The 13,107-nt window shown below is 38.5% G+C and overlaps 1 protein-coding gene across 1 annotated transcript in view; it reads right to left on the reverse strand.

The window, feature by feature from the left end:
* Window positions 1–7,322: 7,322 nt before the first annotated feature.
* The window catches only part of RXFP2 (relaxin family peptide receptor 2), a 191,287-nt gene continuing 185,502 nt past the window's right edge, over window positions 7,323–13,107 (reverse strand). The window contains exon 18 of the mRNA XM_020997197.1: window positions 7,323–7,585. Within this exon, the coding sequence (XP_020852856.1) occupies window positions 7,323–7,585 (263 nt within the window). The remainder of the gene's footprint in view (window positions 7,586–13,107) is intronic.

A 13,107-nucleotide genomic window follows, 5' to 3' on the forward strand; every position in this document is an offset into this window, starting at 1 on the left:
ATAAAGCACCTTTATTATTCTCCTTATTTTATAGATGAGGACACCGAAGTTTAGAGAGTGCCTTTGCCTTGTGTCATATAATGAGTGTCAGGGCCAAAATTTGATCCAGATTTTTGGTTCTAAGATTAGCTGTCTTACCACCACATGGTACTATCTCACTAAGGAACTAAACAGAAAATATGACAGTACCTCTGAGTCGGGAGTGAGGGTCCAGATGCCATGTGTAGGCCAACTTATGCCTGATTAGTTCTCTATAAGCATATTTGACAAGTGTTCATTTCGTCCTACCTGTACTTGAAAAACTCCTAGCACTTACCAAAGCAGTCCATTTCATTTTAAGCCTGCATTTATTTATTTATTTTAATCAAATTAATTAAATTATTTATTAGATTTATATAATTATTTTGATTAATTATTTAATACTTTAAGTCTCCAATTATTAGGAAATTTCCCAGATATCAAAATGAAATCTGTGGCTCTGAAACTTCCTTCAGCTTCAAAGCTTTGATGACTACTATTAAAGACATCTGCTATCTGGGAAATATTAGTAATAACATCTTATTATCTATTAATACCATAGCACAAATGAGCAAACCAGTCACTCAGCAGAACCCTGAGAAAATGGAACACTGGACAGACAAGTTTTGATTCAGGAGCAGCTCTAATCAAGGTGCATCTGGAGAAGACAGATGTGGGCAGAATACCAGAAAAAGAGACCCCACAGATTATAGCATGAGAGTATTTAGAGGGGAGAAGCCTAATAAAAAGTCTGATAAAAGAGAGAAAAGGATCATGAAAGGATAAAGGAGAATGATTAAAAACAAAGAAAGAAACAACACTTCTCTTACTCCAGAATTTATATTAAGGCCAGTCCTAGGCCATTCAGATAACTGAGGCCTAGAAGTTGAAGCAACTTACTAAGGGGCACACAGTTGGTTGGGCCCTTTGATTGAATTCAACCTTTACAGTACAGATCCCCTTAATAAAAGGATTTGTTCTGTAAAACTTGGACTTAGTCAAAAGGCTGCACCCAAGGACCTAGAAGGCCACATGTGGCCTTGAGGCTGCTGGTTCCCCACTCCTGGGTTAGGGGCTATGTCAGAAACAAACACTGGCCTTTTAACCTTCTCTTACCCCCTATTCCCTTTAGGCCACACAGTGTTTGAGAGAGAAAGAGAGGGAAAGAGAGACTGAGACAGAGAAAGAAAGAGAGAGAAAAAGAGAGAAAAAGAGAGTCAGTTGAGGAAGAATATGGTATCTAGTGTAAAACTCTTAATGTGTTTCAAATTAGCCTATTGTAAGTATAGAATCTAACCAATAAGACAAAAGATTCACTCTTTTTAAACATACCATCTGATTTCTAACTAAGTTGGCTTTCTAGAGAGATATACAATGGATAGGACCTAGAGCTTCCTCATTAGCCCAGAAGCAGTCAATGTAAAACATGAGATCAGAGTTTGGCTGACCTAGTTCTTACTCCTGGCTCTGCCTCTGAACTCTTTTAGCCCCGTAACACCGATCACTTGGCCTCTTTGTTCCCCGTCTCTTCATTTGTAGGCCATTTATTACCCATTCAAAGGTACTTATGTGTGGGAAAATAATACAAAGGTTGACTTAGAGAAATGACTAATAGTCTTCACTTAGATTAAAATGATTTAAAAGTTGTTTCTCAAGGATTTTGAGATAGTTCACTGCAAAATGTGATTCCCCAAAAGAAAAATATTTTATTTATTCCATTTTCTAAGGTCTGGAAAAAGAGGCTCTAACTGTATTTCCCCTTCACGTTATATGTAGCCACCTTTCATTCATAAATAGGATATCAGTCAATAGCTAAACAAGGAAGAGAAAGAGATTTTTCTAAAGAAATCTCCATGTCCTTTTCAAAGAACACCAATAATGATGCTTAGTTTCCCAGCACAAATAAATATCATGACTCCTTTGTGGACAGGAGTGGTGTGTACATGGTATAAAGGTCAAGTTCAACTAGGTCTATACCTCAAAGACAACCAAAAAAAGGGAAAAGGACCTATTTGTACAAAAATATTTATAGCAGCTGTTTTTGTGGTAGCTAAGAATTGGAAATCAAAGGAATGCCCATCAATTGGGGAATGGCTAAACAAGTTGGTTGTAATTGAATATTATTGTGCTATAAGAATTCACAAGCAGGATGATTTCAGAGAAAAACCTGGAAAGACCTATACCAACTGATGCACAGTGAAGTGAACTAAACCAGGAGAATGCTGTACAAAGTAATTGCAATATTGTTCAATGAAGAACTGTGAATAACTTACTTATTCTCAAGCAATAGAATGGTGCAAGACAATCCCAAAGAACTAATGATGAAGCATACTATCTGCTTCCAGAGAAAGAACGATATTGATTGAATAGAGACTGAAGCACGCTATTTTTCACTTTCTATCTTTCATTTTTTTTCTTTTATCCTAGTCTTCTTGTATAAAATGAGTAATATGGAAATGTTTTACATAATTGCACATGTATAACCTATATCTGATTGCTTACCATCTCAGGGAAGGGGAGGGGAGGGGAGAGAAGGAAAGGAGGGATCAAATTTGGAATGCAAAACTAAATAAAAATGTTAAAAAATTTTAAAAAGGGTTAAGTATAGATGGATGCCTACGTATATCACGAACCAATTGCCAGATATAAAGACTTCTGTAAGAATTATGCAAATACTTCTCAAATATGTGCCTCTTGCTACATTGCGATTAAAAGGCATTTCTTTCCGGCCTACTCAAAGCAGTTTGGCAATGCTTGGGACAATGTCAGGGATGGCATTTTGCTAGCTCTAATTCCCAGGGGTTTGAAGTGACTTGATCTTGGTGGTGTTATTTGACAATCTGAAAATACTTGGCAAATTGGCAAATGCTTCTGAAGGTGACCACTGGGAAGATAAAATTTCAAAGGTTTAGTGATGTACTGTGCAGTCTGTGAAACTTCTACTCTGATGTCTTTTGTTGTTGTTATTGTGGCAGATGACAAAATGAGGGGAAAACCCCCCCGACTCAAAATGGTCTTCAGTCCTGTGGAATTTCCCTTCCAGTTCCATATTGCCTGGGGGAAAGGTAAAAAATGGGGACTACAGGTAATAAGAATCATGTAGTTCCTTCTTCGAGGGTAAACTTTAATATTACTTTTGGCAGTCAACATATAACTTTGTCTCACAACCATCAAATTGTCAACAGATCCTAGATTTGGAGGAGGACATGGACTGGAATGCTGGTTCTGTCGTTTCCTATCTGTGTGACCTTCAGGAAGTCACTTTTCTTGGGGCCTAAGTTTTCTCTTCTGTAATAATAATGATAATACCTGGCATTTAAATAACACTCTAAGATCTGCAAAGTGCTATACATATATTATCTCATTGGATTTTCCCACACTCTGGGAAGTAAGTGCTATTATTATCTACGTTTTACAGTTGAAGAAACTGAGTCAGACAGGTTAAGTGACTCACCCAGGGTCACACAGCTGGTATGTATCTGAGGCTGGATATGAACTCAGGTCTTCTGAACTCCAAGTGTAACACTTTGGCGTCACTTAATTATAAAATGAAGGAGTCAGATAAGATAATCTCTAAGGTCCCTTCTAGTTCTAAATACAGGATCTTACTGGAAGAGCTGAACCACATCCATACTGATATAAGGATGCTAAAGCTAACATACATTCCTGATTATCAAAGTAGATGGGCAGATCATGTAATGAGGACGCCTCTGTGGCTCCTTCATCTGATTGGTCAGTTCTTCCTGGAACCTCCATTTTAAGGAAAATGACCAGATCAGTCATTCATTCCTCCTTTATTCCTCTACTGGCTTCTTCTCTGAGTTTTTGAACTTTCCTTTCCACATATCCCTTCATACTTCCTTCTAACCCCTCCATGTTATAATTCGCCTTTATGCCTTGGATTCCTCCATTAGAATGTTTATTCTTTGAGGGCAGAGATTGTCTTTATTTTTGCCTGTATTTGTATGCCCAGTGCTTAGCACATAATAGTTGCTTAATAAATGTTTGTTGAGTGGCTAACTTAACCTGACCTGAGACAATAAACAAATTTTCCTCATGTGAAATTAAATGAATGAGAGAAAGGCCTCTACATAAAATGGGAAGGCATGGAGAGCAACGAAGTCACGTATTCACCCAAGGACTGAAGGATATGACTAAGTGACCACTTACTTTGTCACGGAGTCAGTCCTAGGGTTAGGTAAGTCACCCCAGACTCGAGAACTTCCATGTTGTTGGGGAAACCAAGCAGTCAGAGCCTCACTGTAACTTACGGAGAAAGCTGATAGAGGGAGGGAACTGGCAGTACTAATTGGTAGGCAGTAGGCCCTTAAATTCCTCCCTCCCCCAATCATATGTAGACAGTTTTATCTGCCTGGCAACAGGGTCCTCCACCACTCTTCCCTGTTCTTGCCTTATATACCATCTCAGATTACATGTGGTCTTTTTGTGATATCCTATTTTCTCTCTAGGCTGCCATTGATACTTATTTGGTCTGGAAACTTCAACCCACTAGGGGTAGGGCCTCTGATCCTGCACTCCTAAGAGATGGCTGTGACTATCGCTTCTTTTCTTAATTCTTTAGCATGGTATTTTGTCATTTATACCATGGAAAATAATGGTGAGGTATAGTTTCTCACACCTCACAGGTGCCAGATGCTGTTTTCTATTCTGCCAAAGACATACCAGTGTTCCAGCTCTTTGTGTGTCAGCATCTTACTAGACTATGTATAATGCTACAGTTAGAATTTAACCATAGCTTTAAATTTAGTATCATTGACAAGGTTTTGGTGTGGCTCCTGTTATCCTAATACATAGCTTATTTTTAGAGCTACTCATTTGGTCATCTGACACTGTCCTTCATTACATTTTTACTCATGCTTGCTATGTGGGACTAAGGCTAGAGACCTTGCAAACAGGAGTTTTCACGAACTTTTATAGATGTTCATCAGGATGAAAAAACTTTTGTGAATGATCATATTCATTCCTACTTGGACTGTGGGTAGGGCCAGAATGGGCTAGATCTACTGTGATGCTCTACTTCTTACTGTTGGTGAAGCCAAATAGATTGATAGAGAAACCACCCATCATTCAGAAATAGGAAATATACTGCTTTTTTAGTGTTTCCTTTGGAAATCAGTGAATATAAAAAATAGATGAAAGGGGACCCCAAAGTGAGTGAAGGAAGAGCTGGAAGTCAAGTTACCAAGAAGAAGAGCAAAGATGATGCCTGAATAGAATAGAGATAAGGATTTTGCCAAGAAAAGGGAACTGATGACAAGAGAAAATTCAGACACAGGGTAAGATGGGCATTTCTAAAATTGTAGAGGAATGAGAAGATGCTACAGAGATAGTTCTGGAAAAAATAGGATTCACATACCAGGGGAGTAAGGCCATAGTTTGTTGTGGATTCATTTCTCTTTGCTGAGTGAGAAAAAAACTTAACAGTAAAGGTAAAAATAACTGATTTGATCAAAATTACAAACTCCTATAGAACATACAATTCTGTATACATGTCCTATACAGCATTTATCATATTATGGGTTTAGTAAGTTTTAAATAATAACCAAAGTTTCTCTAAATTAACAGGAGAACAATGTATAAATGTCAATCCATCCCTCTCTCTTATCATAGGTTCTGCTGGAAATATGAATGCAGCAAAGACCTCTGAATTCATCAGCATAGGAGACTACTGGCATGGGAATTCCTTCCACCAAGCAATTAGCAAGATCTAAGGAACAGAATTTATTGGCAACTCCAAAGTGCCTAAGGTTGATAAAAATTAAGTGACTTATATAGGATGATACAACTAGTAAATATCAAAGGTGAAATTTGAACAAATGTCTTCCTGACTCCAATTCTTAGCACTATTCCTCATTTGGAGTGCCTCTGTTAACTCAGAAAAAGGGTCTGAATTAAACATTCCTTTAGGAGAGGCACAATGCATTAAACCACACATCTGTGTTTTGTCTTATTTCAGAAGTTAGAAAGGGGGAAGGTGAAGAAATCAAGTTACCCTTTGTTGTTTTGTCAGAAAGGAGAACTGGGAAGGCAAAAGGCAGCATATAGCTGATCAGTTTAGGCACTGAATTTCTTATCTGTAGCTTTATCAGTTGTAATACTCAACAAACCATACTCTTGCCCTTGGGTAAATCAACCAGAAAACTGTGGACAAATGAAATTTTGTCCAAAAGAAGGACATATTTGAAAATAAAATTTTTGTAATGATTTTAAAAGTTTTAAAGAATTGTTGTATAGGTCAATGAATTTAATTACTTTATTTTGTCCCAGTTAATTAGAATACCACTGTAGAACTCTAAGGTATAGAAGAATTGTTCAGTAATTGGACTATATGACATTCACCTGTGATTCAGGTCACCTCAAATGTTTCTTGCTCAAGTCCTCAGTGTAGGAGAGAATGAAATACAAGTAGATGGATCTAATAGATTGGGATCTGTTAGACTGCCTCCCTAACATGCGCGTGCGCACACACACACACACACACACACACACACATCATATAACAGAAATGTGGAAATCTAGCAAGATACCTTCCCTGGTGCATCCCCCAATGGCTGGGTAACTCCTATTGATTAATAAAAGCCCAAGAGCAGGGGGATTGTGAACAGAAAGGCAAAGACACCTTATGATTTCACCCAAAATTGAAAGGGCAGTGAAGGGATTGAAAGATTATGCTACTTCTGTGCCCTTCCAACCCTTTTCCCCCAGCTTGATGCTACAGTTTTATTTTATGATTGGACTATCATTTTCTTGCTAGCTGAATTTTAAATGTATTTCCATATGTAAAAAGAGACAACCCACATACTTCCAGAGTGAAAGGAAATCAATTATTAGTTTAGAGCAGGGAAAGATCAATTGCCTATTCTTTGTGTATTGGTTATATAAGATCAGCAGATCCTTGGTTTAGAACTAGAAGGGACCTTAGACATCATCTAGTCTAATCACCTCATTTTACAGATGAGGAAACTGAGACTTAGAAAGGTCATGTGACCAGGACTGGGTCACACAACTTACAAGTGCCTGAAGTGGGATTTGAACCTAGATCTTGACTCCAAGTCCAATGGACTTGATACCATGCTGCTTCTTGTAGGGAGACAAGGACAGGAAAGTATGATTCTTAGCACAAACGGTAACCAGAAAGCTCAGTGTCGAAATGCTAAGAGTCACATGAAAGGGTGCCTCTTGCAGATAGCTTTGCTGCTGATAAAATGAAGCTTTCTTCTTGGAATGGCATCCAATTCATAAAGAGTCTATTCCAACTCCTAGTCTTCTTACATCAAAGGCCATCATAGGTAAGTTGGTTTTGTAATACTGTCCCCTAGAGTTATTTTGTTCAACACTCCAAGTTTTAGGGAAGAGTAATCATTTGTCCAGACAATGGAAGTGGATAAACTTTTCTTGTCATTTTTGAAAATTGACCTTCTCCGATGCTTGTGTAGCAGTTGTTTCAATTTATCCTTAAAGAAGCTGGTTGTGAGTGTGTAGAGGATAGGGTTCAAGGCACTGTTTATTGGCAGAAAAAATATCACAATCCACGAAGTGATTGTGCCTAGAGAAGGAAACGAGATGTTTAATTAGGGGGGACTATTAGTTTATTTTTGTTTTATAAAAGAATATACAAACATTTTAGGGTCAATATTTATAAAAAAGTTTTTGAGGGACATACATTGCCGTTAAGTTTTCAATTTTCTCACTTTATTGAAAATATCTAGGCAAAAGTGAAGATCAACAATTAAAATATGGGAGTGTTTGGCTACCATCATACAGAATCATAGATTTCTGACTGGACAGTCTATACCTGAATGGAAATTGTTGCTACTACACCCAGCAATTGGCCATATAGCCTTTGATTGAAGACATATGGGGAGGAGGAATCTGAATCAGCTTTTGGACAGCTTTAATTATTAGGAAATGTGTCTTTATCTTGAGCCAACATCTGCTTCTCCACACATTTCACTTGACTCCTGGTTCTACCCTTGGGGGCAAACAGAACAATTCTAAGCCTCTTCATTTCATAGCTCTTTCCCTACCTGAAGTCAGCTTTTGAGCTGCTGCCCCCTTATCTCAAACCTTATCTTCTTTAGGCTAAATAAACATACCCAGTTCCTTCAGCTTATCTCCTTAGAGCATTGCATTGAGACTCTTTTCCCATCAAGGCTCATCCTCAGAGATGGAGGGTGATCATTCTCCTCTGAACAATGGATAGTTCATCAATGTCCTTTCTAAAAGATAGTAACCAGAACTGAATTCAGCATTCCTAATGTGGTCTGACCAGGGCAGAGTGGTGGGTCCATCACCTCCCTAGTCCTAGGTGCTAGTCATTAACTTCTTTTTTTTTTTTTTGCAACTAGGGGTTGAGTGACTTGCCCAGGGTCACACAGCTAGTAAGTGTCAAGTGTTTGGTCTGAGGCTGGATTTGAACTCAGGTATTCCTGACTTCAGGGCTGGTGCTCTCTCCACTGCGCCACCTAGCTGCCCCTATTAACTTCTTTAATACAACCTAACATCACATTGGTTAGCTAGGTGGCAGAGAAGATAGAGTGCCAGGCCTGGAGTCAGGAAGACCCGAGTTCAAATCTGGCCTCAGATACTTTGTAGCACTGTGACCCTGGGAAAATCACTTAACCTTGTTTGCCTCAATTTCTTCATCTGTAAAATGAGCTAGAGAAGGAAATGGCAAACCACTCTAGTATTTCTGCCAAGAAGACCCCAAATAGGGTCATGAAGAGTCTGAAATGACTGAACACCAACAAGATCACATAGCGTTTTTAGCTGCTATATTATACCTTGGACTCATATTGAGCTTTTGGTCCACTAAAACCCCAGATCTTTTTCAAATGAACTTCTTTCTAGGCATGCCTCCCCTATCTTCTACATTAGGAGTTAACATCCCAGGTATGAGACTTTCCATTTATTCCTGTTAAATTTCATCTTATTAGGTGCGGCCCAATTTTTTTTAGATTCCCTGTCTGTCATGTAACACAGTAGCTTTCTCTCCTCCTAGTTAGTGCTGTCTCCAAATTTGATAAGTATATAATGTATGCTCTTATTCAAATCATATGTAAAAATGTTAAACAGCATAGGGCCAAGAATATTTCTCTGAGGCACTCCATGGCAAATTCCTTTTCATGTTGTTATCAAACTATCAATGAATATTAATCAGATCTAGTTGTACAACCAGTTCCTGAGCCCACCTCACCATACTATCATCTGACTCATATCTTTTTTATAAGAATAGTATGAGATACTTTATCAAAAGCTCTATGGTACAGTGGATAGAGCACCAGGCTGGATTCAGGAAGACCTGAGCTCAAATCCAGCCTCAGTCACTTATTTGTCATGTGATCTTAGGCAAGTCACTTAACCTCTCTGTAAAATAGGAATAACAGTAGCATCTACCCCCTAGGATCATTTTGAGGATCAAATGAGAAAATATTTGTACATAATAGTGCCATATGTGTGTTATTATTGTTATCTCTGCTAAAATCTAGGCATTTACATCTTTCTTTTATCTACTAGTGTAAAAACCAAAGGAAATGGGGTTAGTTGGGCCTGACATTTTCTTTCTTGTTCTTTTTTTTTTTTTAGGAATATAAACAGTTCAACTTAAATAAGTCCCTTAAGATTTCTCCTTCTTGTTTACCTTTTCATGTTTTTCTTGAGTCATATTTGAAAGTCAAATTTTCTATTCAGCTCTGGTCTTTTCATCAAGAAGGCTTGAAAGTCTTCTATTTCACTGAATATCCATTTTTTCCCCTGAAGGATTATATTCAGTTTTGCTGGGTAAGTGGTAGAATATGATGGCAGTTTTCCTTGATAATTTCTTGAAAGATGATGTCTAGGCTCTTTTTTTTTTTATCATGGCTTTCGGACGGTCCAATAATTTTTAAATTATCTCTCTTGGATCTATTTTGCAGGGGCCTGACATTTTCTTGTCTCTTTGTGACCATCATTTCCTTTTCAAGAAATTCACTAACCACCCATTTAATGATATACTCTATGATTTTACCAGGAATCAAAGTTAAGCTTACTGACCCAGAGTTTACAGATGTTTTTCTCTTCCTTTTATCGAAAATGGGATGGCCCTTGCCCTTCTCAGGTCTTGAGGCTATTCTTACATTCTCCACAATTTTTCAAAGATCATTAACACTGGTTCAGCAATGAAATTTACTCATACTTTCAGTGTCCTGGGATGTAGTTTATATGGTCCAGGTGACTGAAATTTATCAAGGGATCTGGGTACTACTATTTCCCTCTCTTAATATGTCCAAGTACTCTACTATTTTTCCCCTGTTTATATTGCTTTTCTTACATAAAAATGTGAACATTATGGAATTTTTCTGTAGCAGTATCACTTAGCAAAAGGAAAACAAGACTTGGAACTTAAGGATCTGGGTTCAAATCTCAGCTCTATTACTTACCATAAGTGAGCCTTAACCTTTCTGGGCCTCAGTTTCCTTATCTGTCAAATAAGGGGGTTACATTAAAGGGCTAAATCTATGATCCTATGATGTAAGATGATTGTGAATTTTGGAGCACTATAATTTCCAAAGGGTCACAGTTGTAGATTACTCAAAGGTCACCTGGAGAACTGCACAGTGGGTATGAGTAAGATGTTAATTTATTTCCAGTGATGCCCTGTGCATAAAAAAAGGGGAAAAATTTCATTCAGGAAATAGGCATTTACAAAAAGAGATATGGGCTAATCATGTAGTGAAATTGAAGGATGAAGAGCTTATAAGCTGTACTATTTCCATCTAAACCAAAAAGGCCTTCAGGAAGACCTCTGCCCTATTGGGTAGAGCCTCTGTGGCGTATCTATGAAGGAGCATAAGCAGGAATCCTGTTAGATGAGAATTTGTAGATGTGTTGTGATCTGTACCAATGGAGGAGATGGGTATCCACCTTGAAGAGATCACAGACATATTGAAATCTTGGCTCCCTAATCACAGAGCAGCAAGGATGGGGAATCTCTGGCATTCACTTGATTTTATCTACCTTTAAAATCATATTTCTTTCTGGTCACTAGTTGTGCTCAGGGCATAATTTTCAACTTGAAGTGTAATATTACTCAGAGAGGATCTCTCCAGGATCAAGAATGGTGGAAGAAACTGTGAACGATGGTTAAAAAGTGACTCACCGTTCCAAAGGGCAATTAACTGGTCACAGCACTCTGAAATGCACCTATCAAGTGAATGACAGAGTATGATCTCCATCCCTTACCTATTCCTTACACTCCATAACTTAGATATTACTGTATAAGCAAACTTATTAAGTCTCACTCCTCTCCTTCATCCTCTATCTTTCCCTCCCTTTCATTTTCTACCTTCTTGCACTTTCCCTCAGTCTCTTTTTCTTTCTGTCTCTGTCTCTCTCTTTCTCTCTCTGTCTTGTTTATCTCGGTTTCTCTGTCTTTGTCTCTTTTAGATAAGTTCACAGGAATTGGAAAGGACACTAGATGGCATTTTACCCACCAGCTCTTCAGATGAAGAAACTGAGTCCAAGATAGTTAAAGTGATTTACTTGAGGTGTAACAGGTAACACGTAACACAGACAAAATTTGAATTTGGGTCTTCTAATTCCAGATCTAACTTTCTTTCTATAGTACCATGATACCTCTTGCTCTTCCTCTTTTACTTTATCCCTTTCCCCAACTTTTATTTCTCCCTATCTCTGTCTTTCTTAAATGGGTTTGTGTTAATATTCTATTTGTCCTGTGCCTTTCTCCCCCTACTTCATTCCTTTTTCATGTTGCCTCTCCTCTCACTCTCTTCCCTTCTCTTCTTATATAATAGCTCACATTTCTAGAGCCCTTGAAGGTTTACCTTAAAATCCTGCTCCAATTTCATTATGGATTGGAGGTGAGCCTGGGCTCCTGCAGGCTGCAGAAATGGAGTACAAGTACTCACTTTTTAAGGTGGACAAACCTCAAGGACAGACCAGTGCCAGATTATCTCTTGTCTGAGGACCTGACCTAGTTGTAAAGGAGAGATTCATCATCAGATTGACCACAGAGTGAAAAATTTTCTGGTCACAGCAACTGTCAAAGACTTTCCACTCGGGCATGGAAGAGTTTTGGTCTGGGCCAGTAAAGTGAATATGTTCAGTTGTTTCTAACTCTTCATGACCTCATTTGGGATTTTCTTAGCAAAGATATTGGAGTGGTTTCCCATTTCCTTCTCCAGCTCATTTTTCAGATGAGGAACTGAGGCGAACAGGGTGAAGTGACTTGCCCAGGGTCACACAGCTAGTAAGTATCTGAGGCTAGAATTGAACTCAGGATAATAAATCTTCCTGACTCGAGGCCTGGCATTTTGTCTGCTGTACCACGTAACTACTCAGTGAAGTGAAAACACAGAAGAAACTGCAGATCCCTGATGCCTTTTAAGGTCTACAAAGTACTCTCTTTATAACAACCCTTTGTGTGTTAGGAATGTTATTAACCTTATCTTACAGATGAGGAAACTGAAGCTGATTTGCCCAAGGTCATACACGTCTACAATTCAAATCCAAGTTTCCCAATTCTTCCCAGCAAGCCATGTTCCTTCTGGGTGCAACTTATTCCCATGTCATTCCACTCCAATAACCCCCCCTTGTTCACTTAGATCAAGCATCAATTACTCTGGCATTTAAAGGCCTTCACAGTCTGGCTCCTGTTTCCCTTTCCAGCCTTATTATATATTATTCATTCCCCTTCACACACTGTGATCTAACCAAACTGGCCTTCTTGCCTTTTTTCACTCGTAACACCCAGTCTCCCTTCTTATTGTCTTGCGCAGGCATGGAATGCATTTCATCCTCACCTCTACTTCTTCAGCTCTGTTTTCTTTAAGGCTTACCTCAAGCACCACCTTCTGCAGAAAGGCTTTCCTGAACTCTTTGCCTCTTGGTTCGTTTCCCCCAAAATTATTCCATTGGTGTATGTACATGCATATACATATTCATACACACACACGCACGCACACACAGACAGAGTTTCCCTAGCTAGATCCTTAAGGGCATGGAATGTTTATTTCACTTTTGTGTTTTTAGCCCAGCACTTAGTAAGTAGTTAACAAATACTTGCTAATG

The sequence above is a fragment of the Phascolarctos cinereus genome, unplaced genomic scaffold, assembly GCF_003287225.1.
Source record: "Phascolarctos cinereus isolate Bilbo 61053 unplaced genomic scaffold, phaCin_HiC Scaffold_726;HRSCAF=1367, whole genome shotgun sequence".
NCBI classification, from domain to species: domain Eukaryota; kingdom Metazoa; phylum Chordata; class Mammalia; order Diprotodontia; family Phascolarctidae; genus Phascolarctos; species Phascolarctos cinereus.